General features: G+C 44.5%; 1 protein-coding gene across 13 annotated transcripts in view; it reads left to right on the forward strand.

Moving 5' to 3' along the window:
- Nucleotides 1-1,510: 1,510 nt before the first annotated feature.
- PUM1 (pumilio RNA binding family member 1) overlaps nt 1,511-18,107 on the forward strand; it is a 79,419-nt gene continuing 62,822 nt past the window's right edge. For 6 of the 13 annotated variants that reach the window (XM_055798250.1, XM_055798254.1, XM_055798251.1 and 3 more), the window contains exons 1-2: nt 1,513-1,755; nt 5,935-6,308. In XM_055798250.1, the coding sequence (XP_055654225.1) occupies nt 5,946-6,308 (363 nt within the window). In that variant the 5' untranslated portion in view covers nt 1,513-1,755; nt 5,935-5,945. Of the gene's footprint in view, nt 1,756-5,934; nt 6,309-18,107 lie in introns of all 13 variants that reach the window. The other 7 variants (XM_055798255.1, XM_055798258.1, XM_055798259.1 and 4 more) reach the window with 3 other exon arrangements.

The following is an 18,107-nucleotide window of genomic DNA, read 5'->3' on the forward strand; positions in this document are numbered from 1 at the left end:
ATCCACACTGCAGCTGTTCGTGGAGTGCTCAGGGCCTGGCCAGGCTGTGTGGCAGCAGGGCAGGGGGGGTCAATGCCAAGTGCCACACACCTGTTTGGGCAATGTGCTGCTGTGGTGCAGGCAGCTGAACCCAGCAGAGCTGAGTTTCTCACTGTGGGGTTTTGCCCATTCGAATAAGCCACGCTGGTGCTGGCTGAAGAAAGCTTTGGGTGGCTATGCAAGGCTTGGCTTAAAAACCAGCAGCGATTGTGAAAGCCTTTACTGTTTACCCTGAAGGTCCCCTGTCACGCCCTGCCTGGAGTACTCAGCACCTCCCAGGCTGCAGCCACAGCTGTATTTCCCCAGGGTTTGGGAGGCTGGCTGGGGTGAGGCCCTTGCCGGCTGGGCAGCACGCTCCATCGCGGTGCGGGTGCCTGGAAGAGGCAGCGTGGCTGCAGCGACACCCATCACCCCAGCAGCCCTTCGGGGAGAAAATGGATACACGCAAGCCATGCAGCAAGATCTCAGATGGATCTGGCCCTGCTTGCACTTTAATGACTGCGATAAACCCTGTTTGAAGTAACTTCTTGTGCCTGAAACCACAACCTGATGCTTCACCCACAAAAGCTCAGACTTCAGGGAAATCTCTCGCCGAGCTCCACGTGCTCTGCAGGACCCTGTATGTCTGATGAAGCCCCTTGAAAGGCTGCGCTGGGCTGCTGCTGCTTGTTTGCTCCCTGCCTGCATGCGAGGGCATGCCCCGTGTCGCTGCCTGCCGTGAGCATTTTCCTCCCGTTTTTCACGTGTGGCTCTTTCGCCTGTCCAAGAGGAAGAGAAAAATATTACATCTAAGCATCAAGCGCAGGCGCTGAAACCCCCCCTCCCCAACCAGAAGAGCTCCACCACCGCGGTGCGTGAGGGGGCAACAAGTCCCCGCAGCCGCTGCCGAGCGAGCTGCCCCTTTAACATGGAGGCGCTGCTGCAGAACTACCGCTCCCGGCGCGCCGCGCTCCCTCGGTCCCCGGCTGCCGCCTGGCCGGCGCCTGCTGGTCTCGGTAGTCTGCCCCCAGCCCCGGCTGTGTGGGGAGAGGCCCTGGGGCGGGGGCACGAGGGGCATCGCCCCAAGTTGTGCCTGGCTGCTGGCGCTGCGCTAGTGAGAGCGCGGAGCGGGCAGGAGCCGTTCCCGCCGCTGCGCTCCGTGCCCCCACTGTCGGTCCCCGCCGCCTTTGTGCGACAGGCCCCATGGTGGCTGCTGTGCGGGCGGGGGGCGCTGGCAGCTGCCTGGCGGCCTCCCCGCTGCTGCCCGGGGGCTCGGGGTGCCCGAGCTGGGGAGGCTCAGCCGCAGCCCCGGCGGCCGAGGAAGCGCCGGTGGCGGCAGTGGGGGAGGGCACGGCCGTACCCAGCGCCATCTGGGGAAGGGGCCACGCTGAAAGCCTGAAGCCCCTGGCCTGGCCCCAGGCCGCCCCGGGCCTGGCCGGGGAGCGGGGACACCAACCCGTGGGGGGACGCGCAGGGGGGCGCCAGGGCACTGCACGACCTGGCCCCCCCGCGCTGCGCTGCCCGGCGGCGAGGCGGCTGCGGGGCGGCGGGTAGGGCCCGGCCCGGCCAGGGGAGCGGCGGCCCGGCGGCGCTTGGACCAGCCTCGCCTTCCCGGCGTGCAGCGCGGCGCCCGTCCCCGCCGGGCCGCCATGTTGTCGGAGTGAAAGGCAGGGGGAGAGGCAGGCGGCGAGCGGCCTGGGGGGGGCCGAGATCCGTCTTCATCCTACCGCTCCGCCCGTGAGTATCGGCACCGGACCGGGCCCCCGGCGCACTGCGCACCTCAGTGGAGCTGCTGGTGGGGCCATATTGGTGGGGGGGGTCGAGCGGAGCCGTGCCAGGCCGCTCCGAAGGCGAGCGGCGGCGGGGCGCTGCACTCAGCTGTCTCCCACCCGGCTCCTTGTCGGCGCTCGGGGGCCGGGGCCTGGCCCCTATTGTTAGCGCGGGGTGGGGGGCGCGGTGGGCCCCCGCCTCCGGTGAGGGGCTCCCCGGCCGCTGCACGCTGGCCCCGGCCCGCACGGAGCGGGTGTTGTTTGGGGGGGGCCGCGGGCCCATCCCGGTCGGGCGGCGGCGGCGGCGCCCCACGCCTGCGTCCTCCGCCGGGCCCGGCCCGCCGCGGGGGGTCTCCCCGGGACTCTCCTTTCTGCCGGGGGGGGGAGCCTAGCACGGCCTGCCGCGGAGGGCCGAGGCCCCGCTTTGTTGTTCCGCGGGGCCCGGCCCGGCTCTGGCCCGCGGTGGTGGTGTGGCCGGGTGTCCGTGTGCTCCCCCCAGCCCCCGGCCTTGGGGGGCTCTTCGGCAGGGCTGGGGGGCCCGGTGTCCCTGGAGGGGGAGAGGGACGGCGCCTCGCAAGCGGGAGGGTCGGAAAATGCAGACAATACTTTTTGATGTGCTGAGTGACCCAGGGGTTTTGTGTTTGTGTGGTTTTTTTCCCTTGTTTTTATCTCGTTTGCACGTAATAACAAGTGTTGGGCCTTTTTTAATTGCAAACTTGGGATTTTAAGAGTCTGTCTCTCCCCCCAACCGGAGAAATAGTGTGATTTTTTTTTTTTTTTTTTTTGTCGGTGTTTAATAACTTTGCTCTGAGCAGAGATTTTGTTAGGTAGATCATGAGTAAGGAATTTCCTTTATTAAGATCGGGGGAGGTGGGTTAAGGGGTAGCATTTATCTTACAACGTTTTAACGCTGGTTTAAGTAATCCGGTTGGTGATCAATGTACCCGTTTCCTGCTGCGTCTCCCCAGGTTTTCAGGAAAACACAAGGTTTAACGTTAAAAGTTCTTGTAGGCCACAGCTCCCGAACAATGGCTGTGCTTTAATTTCCACTCTGACTTCCAAAAAAACCCCCCAAAAACCCACCCAACCCAAACAGTCTTATAGTTCGTGATTGAACTTTTTGAAACGCTCGTCTTGTGTTGATTTTTTGTTTTATTTTTTTTAATATTCTGTTATTTTTAGAGGAATATAAAATAAGAGCAGTGAAGATCTGAACGCGTAGCTGTGCTCTATGCAGATTAAAGCTGCCTTATTCAATGTTGTTGCCACTTGTGCTTAAAACTTGCTTGGAGATGTTCCTGAAGTTTGTGTTGCTGGTGGAGCATCCCATAATCTAAAGCATTTTGCTTGTAATGGTAACACAGAGGAGTTCATTTGCATGCTGTGTTTTTTACCAAGGGGAGAGGAAAATTGTCTGCCTTGAGTGCTTTGTAGCAGTTTTGAAGCTTTTGTTTGTAAATACGTAACTTTTGCCAGCAAACAGTTTACAGAGGAAAAGTTTATTATGTATTTTTAGTAATAGTTTGGGAACGAAAAGGGTCCTAGTAGCCATTAGCAGTGGTGAACCTTGCAGCTGCTGGTTAGCTAATGAATGTGCGTTGTGTAGGTGACTTCACATATTTCTGATGCTCTGTGTGCTTTGAATGACAGGATTCAGCTGTCTGCTACATTTAACATGGCATTTCTATAAAAACACATCTTGGAACTAAACTTGAACTACCCAGAATGCTCTTTTCCCCTTTGCTCCCTTTCAAAATGTTGCCTTGGCCAAGTTTTTTCTCTTGTGTTTGGAGCTGCCTCAACTGTATTAGATGAAAGAGGAAGCGTTTGGGCACAGGAGGCACTTGTGCGGCTCTTCATAGTACCTTGACTGAGATTTTCTAGAGGCTCAAAAAACCCCCTGATTTTTATAGTAATACAGTTATTAACAGTTGCATGCAAATGAACCCAGAAATGAATTTCTGCTGGTGAACAGAGGGACCTCACAGCCTGCTGCCTTTTGAGGGAGCAAAGAAATGTGGCCGTGTAGGCTTGCACTCGCAACTTTGTATCTTGTGGTATTTCCACTGGAAACAGCTTGTCACACTATTTAGATACTTGAAACTTTTTGTAGATTCTTGGTATTCCTGTATTTTTTTTTAGGTCTGTCTTGAGATAATGTGTAGCCTCCTTTGGTGCAAGCTGCTTGGATTTCATTGTTTGCAATTAATATACACCCCGCCTTGGGGATGTGTTAATTTCTTACCAGTAATTACTTATTTTTTTTTTCTTGCTGCATAGAGAAGCTTTATTGCTTGATTTCATGTTACTGAAGGATTCTGATAATTTTTATTAAAGGGCAACTAATGGGAAAATGCCATTAAATTGTAGTGAAGGTTTAGTAGTATCAGGTGTTGTCAGTGTTTTATGAAGTATATGGGGACGGTAGTGATTTCCAGACTTTCTGAAAGACAGGGGAGTTAGTTCTGTTGGATGCTGCTGGTATTTAAGTTGTGAAGGTCTTTGAATGTGTAAAAACCCTTGCAGAGTTGCTTGTTTATGTGGCCATGGAGGTTCTGTGTGTGTGTGTGTGTGTGTCAACAAATGCACTTTGTAGGTGCAATTAAGATTTTTTTTTTTTATCTCTGCAGTTCTTGTAGTAATTTTCTTCTGAATATTAACACAGCTCTAAATTAGTGGGACAGACCTGACAAAGTCTGATCAAAGATAGGACTTGGATTCTTTTGGTGTGTGTCAACTTTCTGCACTGTTAGAAAATTGTTCTTGGAAGTTGCTTGTAGTAGTTGACTGTTGTTCAAAACTACTGTGATGAGCAGAGAGGAAACAGAGCTGCCTTTCAGGATCTCATAGCTGCTGTAAGGATCAGGGCCAAGGTTTACAGCCACCAAGGTACAATAGTAAAAGCATTCTGGTACTGGTATGCAGCTGTGGTGGGAGTCTGTAAGGGCTGAACAACCCCCCGCCCCCCAGTTTCATCCTTTTAATTCTCTGTGGTATTTGTGGGATTGCATTTAGGTAACTAAAGTCATAAACTAGCGATCTTTTTAAAAAATAGTAATTCTGACTATACCATGCCTTTAAAAACAAATTTGATTTGTGTGTGCCCTGCATTAGCTGAGCATTACATAAGAGGGGAAAACACTTCACACTGAAATGTCTTTATTACTGTCAGGATCAGCTGATAATGTTGTCTTAAAATAACAAACTTGCTGGTTTTGTGCTGCTGGGACGCTATCAAAGTATTTGGGGGGGGTTAGTAAATTAGCGAGTTGCTGTCAGCCTAGTCTGACAGTTTCTGTCCTGCATGCAGATGATTTTGGGTGTATGCAAAACATTTGGGGCATTTTCAGTGTTGGATGGCTGCTGTGACTTGTCCAGCTTTCCCCTGGTGCCATTGACAGCGGGACCGGCACTGCTGGCTGCTCTGGCTCTGGAAGGTTCTGCCGAGATCCTGGGTACTGAGAGGTTAGCTGCTTTTTCTCCAGCAAATCTTGGACAAAACATGCCAGTGTGTTTTACCATCTCATGACCAAAACCAGCTTCTGAGTTTGCAGGAAGAGTGCACATCGTGTTTGGGACTTAACTGTATAAGCAGAAATTTAGTATTTTAAGTTTGCATTTGAAAAAACTCACCACTCTTACCTTGATGTTTTCAATGACTAAGTGAACACATACATCGTTATACAGTGGGACTCATGTATTGATTGAAGATCTGCCTTGTAATTTGTCAGGTGTAAACAAGCATGGCAGGCACTGATGGTGTAAGTTGCGTCCCAACAGGTTTTTCAGGGCCTTTTTTCTAGCAGTTTTCTGTGGCAGCACTCCAGTCAATGTTTCGTCCATTGCATGAATTGGCATTCTGATTTCAGTGGAATGGGTACCTTATGGGAATCTTGAGTATACTGGTAATACTCTGCAGCAAAAAATGTGGGATTTTTGGCTAACGTGCATTTTTATATGATATTTTAGTTGCTTGGCTAATGGAACAAGTAACTGTGCTAAAAGGAGTCAGATTTGGCATCGTGATGTTTCCCTGCCAGTCACAAGATGGGTGTGTTATTTAACACGTCAAGCTGAAGCTGTAAGGATTTAATGTTTTCTTTTCCTTCTCTCTTTCCATCTCTCCCCCTTCCCCTCACCCCCGTAGGTGTTGGTGGAATGAGCGTTGCGTGTGTTTTGAAGAGAAAAGCAGTACTCTGGCAGGACTCATTCAGCCCCCACCTGAAACAGCACACTCAAGATACAGCTAATCCCAACATGCCTGTTGTATTGACATCTGGAACAGGGTCCCAGGCTCAGCAACAGCCAGCTGCAAATCAGGCACTTGCAGCAGGGACACACTCCAGTCCTGTTCCTGGATCCATAGGAGTTGCAGGCCGCTCCCAGGACGACGCTATGGTGGATTACTTCTTCCAGAGGCAGCATGGTGAGCAGCTTGGGGGAGGAGGAAGTGGTGGAGGCGGCTATAATAACAGCAAACATCGCTGGCCTACTGGGGATAACATTCATGCAGAACATCAGGTAAAAAAAAAAGTTCAATGTTTCCAAACTCAACACGTGAATGCATCGGGCTTATGATAGATGCTTTTAATGACGCTTTTTAAAGCTGAAGCTGGTTGTGTGGTCGGAATGGCAACAGTCGTACTTTTTGTTTTCTCTTTTTCAGGATTGCGGTGCCTTGGTAGCTATAAGCTGAAATGTTTCTGCTCTTGAGGGTGTTGAAATCCCAATTCACTCTCTGTGACAGTCAAATGCATGTTTACAAAATTTATCATTCACTTTATTGATTTTTTTTTTTTAAATTGGATGTGTGAACTAGCATAGCGGTGACTGTGACTGCAGCTGCTTTTCACATCTGTTGCTGTAGTTAAATAATTCTTATGTAATGCTATTACAAAACTGCCAATGCATGTAGGATGGGCTTTTACCATTCCCAATATTGAAAATCGTAGTTCTGGAAGTTGCTGGTAATGTGTTTTCCTGGTTTTCTTTTATTGTTTGTTTTGAGGGTTTGGTTTTTTCTGGTTTAATTGGGAAGGGAAGGTGCTATTAATGTGCTTAACTGAACTGAGAGGAGAACAGCCTTAACAGCATCATGAAACAGTGCTTTTAGAAACATGGCTAACTTCTTACAGCGCTTAACATTTCTAAAAGGGTCGTGGGCCAAAACATGTCTCAGTAGTAGTGTTTATTAGAAGTCTTCTCAGTAGTTGCATTGTCAGATGTGCTGTGAGTTAAACGAGGGCATGACTCACTCTAGCTTTCTGTCTATGACCTGTAAGTAACTTGTCAAAGAAGATGTGCTTCCTCTTCTAAGGGAGCAAAACTTAAATGTAAGCACATTTTAGAAATGAATTTTCCCACAAATGTCAGAGCAGCAGACACAAAGCTTTTGCAACCTTTATGAATATTTCCTGCCTCCAGTTTTTCAAATAAAAAGGAACAAGCCCTTGCTCCTCTGCTGTGCCTCCCCAGGGGGTGTGTTGCCATCCAGACATTTTAAGGCAAACAGTGCAGTGAATTTTGCAACCTCACTGAAGTCAGCGTGTATATCAACAAAGAAGTAAACCAAAGTGCACTGTTAATTTGTTCCGGAAGAAAAATCGCACGAAATACTGCAATATGAATTAAGCAGCTAGAATTTTGTAGTTATTCCCTCATTTGGAAACATAGTTATTAGTTTCAAGAAAATAACTGCATTGAAATGAGATGTAATTTTTCTGTTAACTATCCAAGTTTTCAGTCAGTAAATATAAAACTTGTTTCAAGAGACACTGATGGAAGAGATCTTAATCTGCTTTAAGTTGTGTATGAAACAAGCAAAAATTTCTTACTGAAGGGCTGCAACTTTTAGGTTTCTCAAATAAAAACTGTCATGCAGTCTCATGTGGCAGTGTCTGGGCAGGGACTGCTTTTGTTTGGATGTTTTGTGGAAAGGTGACTTCATGAGTTAAAGTGAACGTCATAAAATTCTCAATCCTCTTTTCCTCCAACTCACACTTTAATTTCCCTGTCTCTGAAAATCCCTACAATTGAAGACAACTCACTGGGTGTGGTGGGTTGGGATGGGGAGGGGACAGAATACGCGAACCTTGCAGTCATTAAAAATTGTGCTGGTATTTGAGCTTTTTTAACTGCATTCTTTAATAACCATAAGACTTAAACTTTCACTGGGACAGAAGAATCCTACATGTTACAGAGACAGGCTCTGATGTCAGGAGATATGTTGCTGTTCCTCAGCTTGATTTACTTCAGTTACTTCTTGAGTGAAATGATGCTAATACATGCACCACTTAATGAAAGAAAAACTCATTAGTTTATACTAGTTTAAATGAACTTTTAAGTAATGACACGTATTCTTTGGAGGCAGAATGCTTCTGAGAAGGTTGTGTGGACAAAACACCCCTGGCAGGGTTAAGTGCACAAGTTTCTGTACGATGAGTTCTCTGTTTTCCACCCATATGTTCTGTGATCTGAAGCTCAAGAAATACCCACTATAATATAATTGAACATTGGGACCTCTTCTGTTCTACTTCCTGGTGATTTTTACATTGGCTGTAACGTATTTGTCCCATAGTCCTGATGTTTTGTATTCAGCATGCATCTTTGAACCAGTCGTTGTGTTTGATTTCTTCAAAGTCAACTCTGAGGTGGGGCAGTAACCCTTTTCTCATGTGTCTTACTTGGTACGGTACACTGCAGTGATTGTTGGGCAGTTTCATCTCTGTGTTTATTGCTTCAGCCTTTCCTGGGTGCCCCTCTTTCCATGGTTCTCTGTTTGCGTCGGAGATTTTACTCATGGGAAGCAGAATGCACAATATACGTAATCCTAATAGTGCCATTCCTTTTGACTTTTCGGCCACCTCTGCATCTATTGCTTAAATTATAAATTCCTTGGAGCAAGAACTACTCTTGTGCATGCAAAAATGATTTAATTCAGTTTGGGCTTAGCCAGGGTAGAATTGAATTTATCCTGCAAAGGTAGAAGTGGAAGTAAGTGCTGGGACACGCTGGGGTGGGGATCATTATAGATGTCTGCTAAGTCTCCATTTCTCATGGATACACTTATATTACTGTACGTTTGATTTTAGAGTTTCAAAGATAATGCAGTGAGGGCCTTTGCCTTGTTGCCTTTAAGACTGGTTAGGAAACTCAGTAGCTAGAAGATAATGGAAAGTCAGAAAAAATAATTATAGGTTAATGTCTGCCTAGAGCTTGGGAGGTTGTAATTAAAGATAGAGTGGTTTTTTTTTTTTTCTTTTTTTCCCCCAGTCATTGAATCCCAGTTTCTTCTTTGTTTGGTATGTAGTCAGACATCTATCTCTGTCTGGTGATATTACTCCAGTGATTTTTACCAAATGATAGCATTTCATCATGTGTTATTAAATAGTGTGTTGTGAGTCAGAACTTATTTACAGTGTCCTTGCTTTTCATTTTTTATTGTGCTGACTGTTCCTCCTTGTCATTTGTTCGTGCTTTGAGTAGCAGCTCTAAGAATTGAACTGTGAATGGCTTTAGTAGGGATGACTTAAGAAAAAGTTTCTCTGCTCCCAAGGAAGTAGATATTGTCCTCTTGTTGTGAACAGTGGCAATGTGCTGGTTCTTTTTGTGTTTTTACTTGGAAACTTCCTTTTCCCTTTGCATTTTTCCCTTCTTCTCCAGAAGGTGTGTGTGGGGGGGTGGGGTGGCAAATTTTTATATAAAATCAAGTGATTAGAGATGCTACTATTGTTCTGCATGCAAAGGTATCAAAGATACACCAGCCACACAAATAGCTTCTAACTTCCTCTTTGTTCTTGCAGACACTGAAGTAATGGTGGAATCAGACTTTTTTTTGCTAGGTTGGAATTTGAACCCCTAAGCAAAGTTCTAGCTGTCTGTAGCTAGAAACTTAATCACCAAACTTTACATGGAAGACACTTCCATCAGCCAGGTCTTGGCTGCAAAACATAGTCTCTATCCGCAAAGAGCAGTGAGGTGAGGCTGAGTGCCAGTGTCCACCAGTAATTCCAAGATCCAAACTGAAGAGGTTTAGGCTGTCATTGATCTACGATGCTGTATTACTCTTCAGACTGTTTGGACAGACAGCTAACACTAGCTGCATTAGGGTGTTTGTGTGCTGTTTATCCTGAAAAAAGAAAAAAAGGTGGAGATTAGAACTTCCCATAGGTGAGCAAAGAGGTAGAAGATAACTCCTGGTAAGGAATGGCCTAGGTTGGATATGTCTTGGTTATGAAAGGTTGCATATGTCATTACAAATCCAAACAGCCATCTACTACTCCTAAGGGGAATTAGAAGACAGTCAAGATATTCAGCTGGGACAAGTTATCAATACTGAGCAGGTTTTTAGGAAAATTGGCTGGGTTTTCTTGGATGGTGTCTTTTGTGGCTTGTGCGTGCATGTGTATTCTTGAACTGCGGTGAAGAGTTTCTTTGGTGGTGGTCCCTTCTGAATTACAGTGAATGGATATACTTAGACTGTCTGAATTGCAATTAGGGTAATATGGGAGTTGCTTAGTAGAAGCAAATAATTTTAGGTACTCACTTGTCTTTGAAAGCATGTTTAATCAATAATTGGAGACAATAGAACTCTGCAGGGATCATCTTGTTGAATGTGGGGAATTTTTCACATATAGTTGGTGAAGAATAGTGAGAGCAACAGGGCTGGAACTGGGATTTATGCTCAGTTTTGGCTTTTGACAGTGTGACCACACAACTTCTTAACCAGGAACTTGAATTCAAGTGGAGACAGAAGGTCGTTCTCCTGGCAGCTGCCCTTCTAGAGCACAGCTACTCAAGCTGTGCTGCTTGCTGCTGTGGAAGTGTTTGGATTTGATGTTGTTTGACAGTGTTTGGTGCCTGTTGGCAGGCTCCCTGGCCAGAGTTTGCCTTAAAGTCGTGGCGTGGTCCTCTAAAAAGATCCTGGAAGCTAAGGAGGCAGAAGCCCCGGTATTTGTTCTTTGAAGTGAAATCCTGTTTAAGTGACAGTTAACTCTTCAGTACAGAGATTTCCTGATCTGCCTATAGAAAGCACCCAGTGTTTGAGGGCCGCTGTGGTCCAAGGCATCTGGTTTATTGTCTGAGCTAGAACTGAAGGTGTAGAGCAAGTCTTTAATCACGTACACCATGTGGAAGCACATGTGGCTCTGTTCTTAAAGATAATTTTCTGATGTATGTTTTGTTAAACCTGTTGAATTTTCATGAGTATTTCCTTGCGGCACACTGAACCAGTTACTAGGGCTTTTCTCATGTTAACACTGAAGTGCTGTGCTAACTTGATACCCAGATAATTTAGATCATAATACTTTGCTGAAATGAAATGTCTAGTTTGGCTGATGTGTTTTGCAGAGATTTCCCCTTAGTAAAGGGTTGTCTTGCAGGAGAGGAATTGGAACATTTAATTTTTCTTTAATGTTTTCTGCTTTACGTTGCCCTTTGAAAATTCCTCCTGAGATAGAAGGAGCACGAGTAGATTGGCCAAGTTGAATATTTAAGGTTGGGTATTGGAAAATCCTTCTCTTGTATAGGGGAGAAACAACCACCCTGAAATCTTCAGAAAGTTTGTTTAAGAATCTGCTTCCTCTGAATCTGTGGGATTTACTGTCCCTGACAGGCATACCTGGCTCTAGTTGGGATTGCACAAGCAACCTGATGTGCTGGCTTTGGGATTTCTCTGTGGTATATAGCCTTTGTAGTCTGCTTCCTTGCTGTGGTGCTTGCTCAAGGAGAGCAGAGATACTTTCACGCTGTTGAATTTGCAAATTACAATGCTTCAAGAAGACTTTCAAGGATTTCAGTTAATATATTGTGCCCAAGTGTGTTTTGAAGAGAGCGCTTTGTTAGAGTGTAACTTCTGCTTGTTTTCTTCTTCCCCTCTCACCAACTTTGCTTTCTGCTTATCAGCTCTTCTGTGGTTTGCTGAAGTGGTGTGACTGACATGTTTGTGCTTCTGCAGCACAGGTTGCGATACTTGTAACATTTTTGTAAATGTGTGAAACTTTATATAAGATACAAATCATATAGTGTCCTACTCCCAAACTGGCACAGTTAATTTCCGCTGGTGATCAGAAATCTCTTCAAGCAAGAGCTGCTTCAGAGCATTGAATCTAATGTTTCTGTATCTGAAAACTTGTTTTTAGGTGTATGCTGAGATGATTTTAAAGCTGTCTTCTCTGAATTATGATCTTGCAGGTCAGCAGTGAACAAACTTGTCTTTGTCTGCAGATGTCATGTGATGCTGCAGTCCCTCCCATTAAGTGATATGCTCTCAGATATCATGTTACTCTTCTTCCTTTGTTAGGGGTAACTTTTGTTCTAGGAGAGTTGTTTTTATTGGGAGCATCTGGCCATGTTACTTCCCCTGTACACAAGTGGTGCTTCAGATCTGGATTCTGCACTGGGGTGAAACTCAACTGATACTAAACTCTCAAATCTTTGCCCTGCTGCCAACAGTTGGTGTGGCATGGGGCAACTTGCATCCCTTCTTTATGGCTTTCTCCCTCTGAATTTAAACCTTGGAAGGTGGGAGTAGGGGTGGGAGTGAAAGGAAAAGCTCTCCTGGGGGGTCAAATGAGCCAGATGTTGGTGTATCCCCAAGTGCTTGCACAAAAACATTGATCCAGACATGTACCCGGGAAGAGGAACATCGTTTTTTTCCCAAGGTGTGGCCAGCTCAAGCAGGGCAGAATTGAGGTTGCTTCTTCTGTAATCCAATTTTTAGGAATTTTGCACCCCAACAAGATATACCTGAGACATCGCAGGGTAACCTAAATTCCATGTTAATGAAGTGCTACCCTTGGTGAATAAAATCTGAGGAAAAACATCATTAGCAAACTAAGCTGAGCCATTCTGAAAGGCTGCCTTTCTTGCATTTATTTCTGTACCCTGAATCATTAATTATCTTGGCTAAACGCCATGTAAGGCATTAGTAAATCTGCAGTTTCAATAGCTTTTTGCTTTGAATGCTAATGGTAGTAGCAATTCTAATGATGAATCCTTTACTACAAAAATAGTTAAAGCACCTAATCCTGTCTAATATTTGTGACTTCACATTCTTTCTTTACCAACTATTGTTATAGGAGAGGACTAAAAATAGTGCTGTAATCAGTTGATGAAACGACATATTTTAACCCTGGATCTAGCTGTTAGTGGCAAGCCTGTTGTTGACAGTGTGCAGTGCTTTTCTTATTGTCAGCTGGTAAATATTTTTTTTTTCCTCTCCTAGATACTATGTATGTGTGTATGTATGCACTCAGAGTAGATATTTTTTAAATAACCTGCTATGTGAGCTGTTCAAACAAAACAAACAGGCAGTCTCCCACAGCTGAGTAGGAGGCATTTGTTTCCATCTTAAATTTGTAAACCTTTGGTTAATTTAAAAAGCGTTTAACAACTTGTGAGTATATAAATCAAGTGCTGTAAAGCATTTTGGCTGTTCAACCAGCTATATGTATTTTTTTTTTGTTCTCTCTATTCTAAGGATGCTTTATCCAGGCAGCAGCCTGAATGTTTTTGGTGTTTTCTGTTCTTACTGCCTCAGTCCTGGTGTTCTGGTAGTAATGTTGACCTTTTTGGGGAATGTTTTACAAGAAAATTAAGATTATTCTTTTTTAATTGGGTGGGGGGAGGCGTGTTGGGTGTTTGTTTTTTTTGTGGTGTGGTGTGTTTTCCTTTTTTTTACATCTTTTACCAATTGATCAAGTCTCAAAATGTGAAGGCCTAATGGATGGAAACTTTACGTGACACTTATCTTTTCACACTTGCAGAGCGCACATGAATTAAAAATAAATATCCAAGTAGTAATCACACTTTTGAGGTGCTCTAGGTAAGCACCTGGAACGTACCTGTGCAAACAGGGAGAACTGAGAATCTCTCATCTCTTCTTACAGAAACAAATAAATGCTATTCTTCTTAGGAGCTGAGAAATTGTAACATTTTGATCTATCCAGGCAAGTATAAAACTAACATGATTTCCTGCATTTCTCTGCTGGAGTAGTAAAGCAAAACAAGTGGTCTCATAGCAAGGTGGTCCCATGAAGCTTGGGCAGAGAGCTCCCTCCAGGCTTGCTGGGAGCACAGCCAGCATCAGCAGAGGCTGAGGAGTGAGCCCTTCCTGGGGATTTGTGGTCCCAGCACCAGGCTCTTGCCCATGCTTTTGTTTGCCAGGATGGCAGATAAGTTCAGGATGCTTCACCCACAACTCCTTATGATAGTGTCTGTTGGATACCCTGGAGTTCATTTGCTTGGCTGGCAGGACTGAAGGCTGCAGTCGGCCCTGGAATTTAGTGTAGATCAAAGACATTTTGGAAGCAGCCATTTACATGTTCCAACTTGATGAAATCCTGTCTTTGCAGTGCCTAACTTACCTCAGTTTTAGCAGATGCTGTTCTGGGTTTTTTTTATTTCCTGGTCAGAAGTAGAATTGGGGGAGAGGGGTAGTGAGAGAATAAGTGTTCTAATCTAAGGAAGGGACAGCTGGGTGCTAGATAGATCCTGGTGGAAGAAAGTGCTGGGGAAGGAGAAAGGCAGCCTTTGAAATGGGGCCACATGGGGAGTAGCGTTAGGGAGAGGATAAACAGAGAAACTGGAGAGCTGAGACTTACAGAAGCAGCCTTCTAGTTTGCTCTGGTTACCCTATTTAACATAATTGGCTTAATAGAAATAGATAGTAACAGCAACAGAAGAGGGTTTAAACTGCTAATAAATTCAGATATTTTATCTGTTTAATGCTGTCCAACATAAAAAATAAAAATCATAAACCCTCAGACTTCATGGTGTACTTTTAGAGACAACTTGTTTAGATCATCAGCTAGAGTATTTCTCAGAGGGTTACTTGTCAGTTTCTTTTTCTCCAAAGGACTTTTCTAGATGGTTTGTTTGTCTGTTTTTTCTCTTGTATGTTTGCTTTTTTTTTTTTTTCCTTCTCCTCCCTTCTTTATTTAATTCCACCTGTCCTTTCTTTTACTGGGAAACACCACTTGCGTAAGGAGGAAGAAAAAATCCTTTGTGATTAAGAATGAAATTTAGTCTTTGATAATTTTGCTCTGTGTCTGTCTAGGTGAATATAAATTCTACATAAATGGGGATTCCTTAATATATAAGGTTAGTATACAATCCCCTGACAGACCATGAAATATAATACAGTATTACACTTTGAATTTATATGTAAAGGTCATAGTAGCAACCATATTTGCTTAATGTAAGTGCAGTGTTAACACTGATTGTTGACATCAATATTTACTTAAAATTATAATTCAGCTACTTTGCTGGTAGCTATCACTTTAGGAAAAAACCCTTGGATTATTCTAGAATAAAAAATGTGGTACTGGAAGTCCAAAAGGTAAATAATACTGTTGCTCTCATGTTAATTTTTTAGGTCCTTCAAATTCCTGTTTAGTAATTGTAAGGACAGTTCAGGGCCACAGTTCCTGTTAATTTAACTGACTGCAGAATTCCTTTTGACAAGTGCCATTTAGCCCTGTGGGCCTTGTTGTTTGCTATGTTAAAATCAACAGGAGTTTTCAGTACCAGCAGTGCAGTGTGTCCTATCAGGTGCTTTTTTTATTGCTTCTTTCTGTGGGCACACTGGTGGTTTTGCAGGTTTCCCTTCTCACCTGTTACTGCATTCCAGCTTTTTAGCACTGGGGACATCAGGCCCTGTTTTGGGATGGCTTGTTAGAGGTGTAACAGGAGAGATTTGGTCTTGATCTCTGCCTGTAAATTGTTCCCTCCACTCTCACCCTTTCGTGTGGGTCACTGAGACCCTTGGGTCTTTGGTGATAGCTGGGATAATTGCCTGAGTCCGCTTTGCTCTTCTGTAAGAGACAACTTCCAAAGCTTTTAAATACAGGCTATATCTGTGATGGGGTATGTTTCAGGGGGCCTCAGAGGCAGGGAAAAGCGTCTTGCCTGGGTCTGTGGTCTGGTATGTGAGCGGAAGGTCCAGTATCAAACAGTACCAGTGCATAGAACATTTTTAGCTGCTGGAATATTGCTTTCTGTATTTGTTGTATAGCTGTATAAATTCAAAAGTGTTGCAGATACATACAAGGACTAGGGTCCGTGTACCTTTGGGATCAGAAAAGCATTTGCTTCTGAGTTACAGGCATTGAGTTTTACAATGGTGAGGCCCTCTAATCTTACTTGAAAAAAGAAAAAAAACCTGTAATTGTCTTGTGTGTAAGGTGACTACCTGACATAAATAAGGTGTGTGCTGCTTGAGGGATTGGAAAATCCACAGTGAATATGTTCAGTGTAGAGCTGCTGAGAAGCTCCTCTGCTGTGCAGGAGGTTGAGTTTTGAAAGTGGCCATTGACCTAGAGAGAAATTGGTTTGTGTTGTTGCAATCTGCAGTAGGTGAGAGCAGAAAGCGTTCTGTGTTTTATCTTGTCCTCTCTCAAATAGGTAGTGTGTATCTGCTATTGAAACTTGGAAAGGCCCCTGTAGCCTCAGCATGTATGAGGCCAAGGGTTTTTATTCAGGACACTGAAAATAAGATTTGGAGGTCTGACCTAGAGTGACTGTGTAATGAGTAATACAGCTGTGTCTCGCTTTATCGCATGTTTTTCGGTGCAAAGGTGAAAATTGGTTAAGAGGCCTTTTGAGAGACTGAATTGACTTCAGCCTCAGTGAAGCAAAGCAATCCTGTGGGTTTACTTCAGCTTCTTGGTGTGGCTCCTAGTTAGTGTGCTGGGCAGCTCCGCTTTGGGGTGCGTGCTTCCACTGTGAAGGCAGAAAATTATTTAGGAGTCAGTGAAGTGGTTATAAGCTGTAGTGTGTTACAGTGACATACATTCATATGTTAGCCTGTGTGGAAATTACTCTTCTTGAATGAGATTCTCATTAATTTCAGTGGGGTTGACGTAATTTCTGAGTGCATATGCAGCATTTAACATGAAGGGGAGGAATATATGCAGTGGAATTGCTTTGTAACTGTCATTCAGTAGCAGTGTTGTTGATGTATATAGAGCCTTAATTTTGTTAAGTAGGATTCAAAAGCAAGCTTGCTGGTTTTCTGCATTATCAGAAAGAATGAGTGCTCTTGATAAGGTAGGGAGGTCTGTTGCTGATAGCTGGCAAGGAAGGTGCACTTTGCATTTTGCTTTGCAGAGGCATAGTATGCCTGGAAGAGGCTGGGAATGGAGGTGCAACTGAGGTTTGCTGATGGCTGGGAGGAGGAGTCTGGTTTTGTTGGATCACTTATGAAGCAATTGAGACTACAGCTGGCCTCTCTTGTGGTTCTTGATGTTTCTTAAGATCACCTCTTCCTCCAAGGAACCAGGTTGTCCTATTGTATCCAGATGTCAGGGCATTGCTCCCTTGGCAGCCACTTTATTTTGGCATTGTCTTTTGGATTTCTTTCAAACCTCTGGTTTAGTGGTGAGTGAGATTTTGTGGTAATCAAATCATTGATGTCAGTGCTCATCTATGAAGAGGTTCTTTCTCTGTGGACCTGCTTGTTTCTAGTATTTACAACATCATGGCTCTGCTCTACATGTCAGTGTAGTTAACAGGAATAAATCCCGATGAGGTGGAAGCCCATATATATTGTTCCATTTCAGAGTATTTGCCTGCCTTTTGGAATACTAAGCTGTAGAAAGTCATGCTACTGGCTTTATGTTCTGCTGTTTCAGAAGCTATTTGTTCTTCTTTTGAAGGGAAATAAAGGAGCCCTGGGATACTGTCCATACCATGTAAGAAAATGAGGTGAAAAGATGTTGCTATTTAGTATTATAGAAGTGGGGAAATGAGAAGAGGACCTTTTGGGTACAGTCTTTTAAAACTGAATAATAAACTAGCCTGTATACATAGGCTATACAATAGATACAATGATCAGTGGTGATAAGGGAACTGTGTGACTGAGAGGAAGGGCCTCAACATTGGTGATTATATATGGTTTGAGCATACAGTGCCTGAAAGTAAGGTGGGAAGATCTGACTTAGAAAATGGTTTTGTGCATAATTGTTAGAATTGAAAGAGAGGTGATTAGGGGTGTGACTTAAAACATCTGTAATGAAGAATAACCTCTTCTGTTACCTGACCTCTGATAGCAGATAGAGAAGCCAATATTATTTTTGTTGTGCTTTTGATAGTGACTGAGGTAAAATATGTTTGGGAAGGAGATGGAGGCAGTCCATTTCTGCTGTACGTCTTTTAACAGGGAAATTAGGATGGCAATTTGTGATCTAAGACGTGTTTGAAGGACAGCTTCCTTCAGACCCTTAAGAGAGGAGTAAAAATAATAGCGTGCTGTTAGGTGTGCAGTCAAACCAACCAGGTATGAAACAGCTGGAGTACATTTGGCTTTCATGTTTATCCTGC

Source organism: Falco peregrinus, chromosome 3 (assembly GCF_023634155.1).
Source record: "Falco peregrinus isolate bFalPer1 chromosome 3, bFalPer1.pri, whole genome shotgun sequence".
NCBI lineage: Eukaryota > Metazoa > Chordata > Aves > Falconiformes > Falconidae > Falco > Falco peregrinus.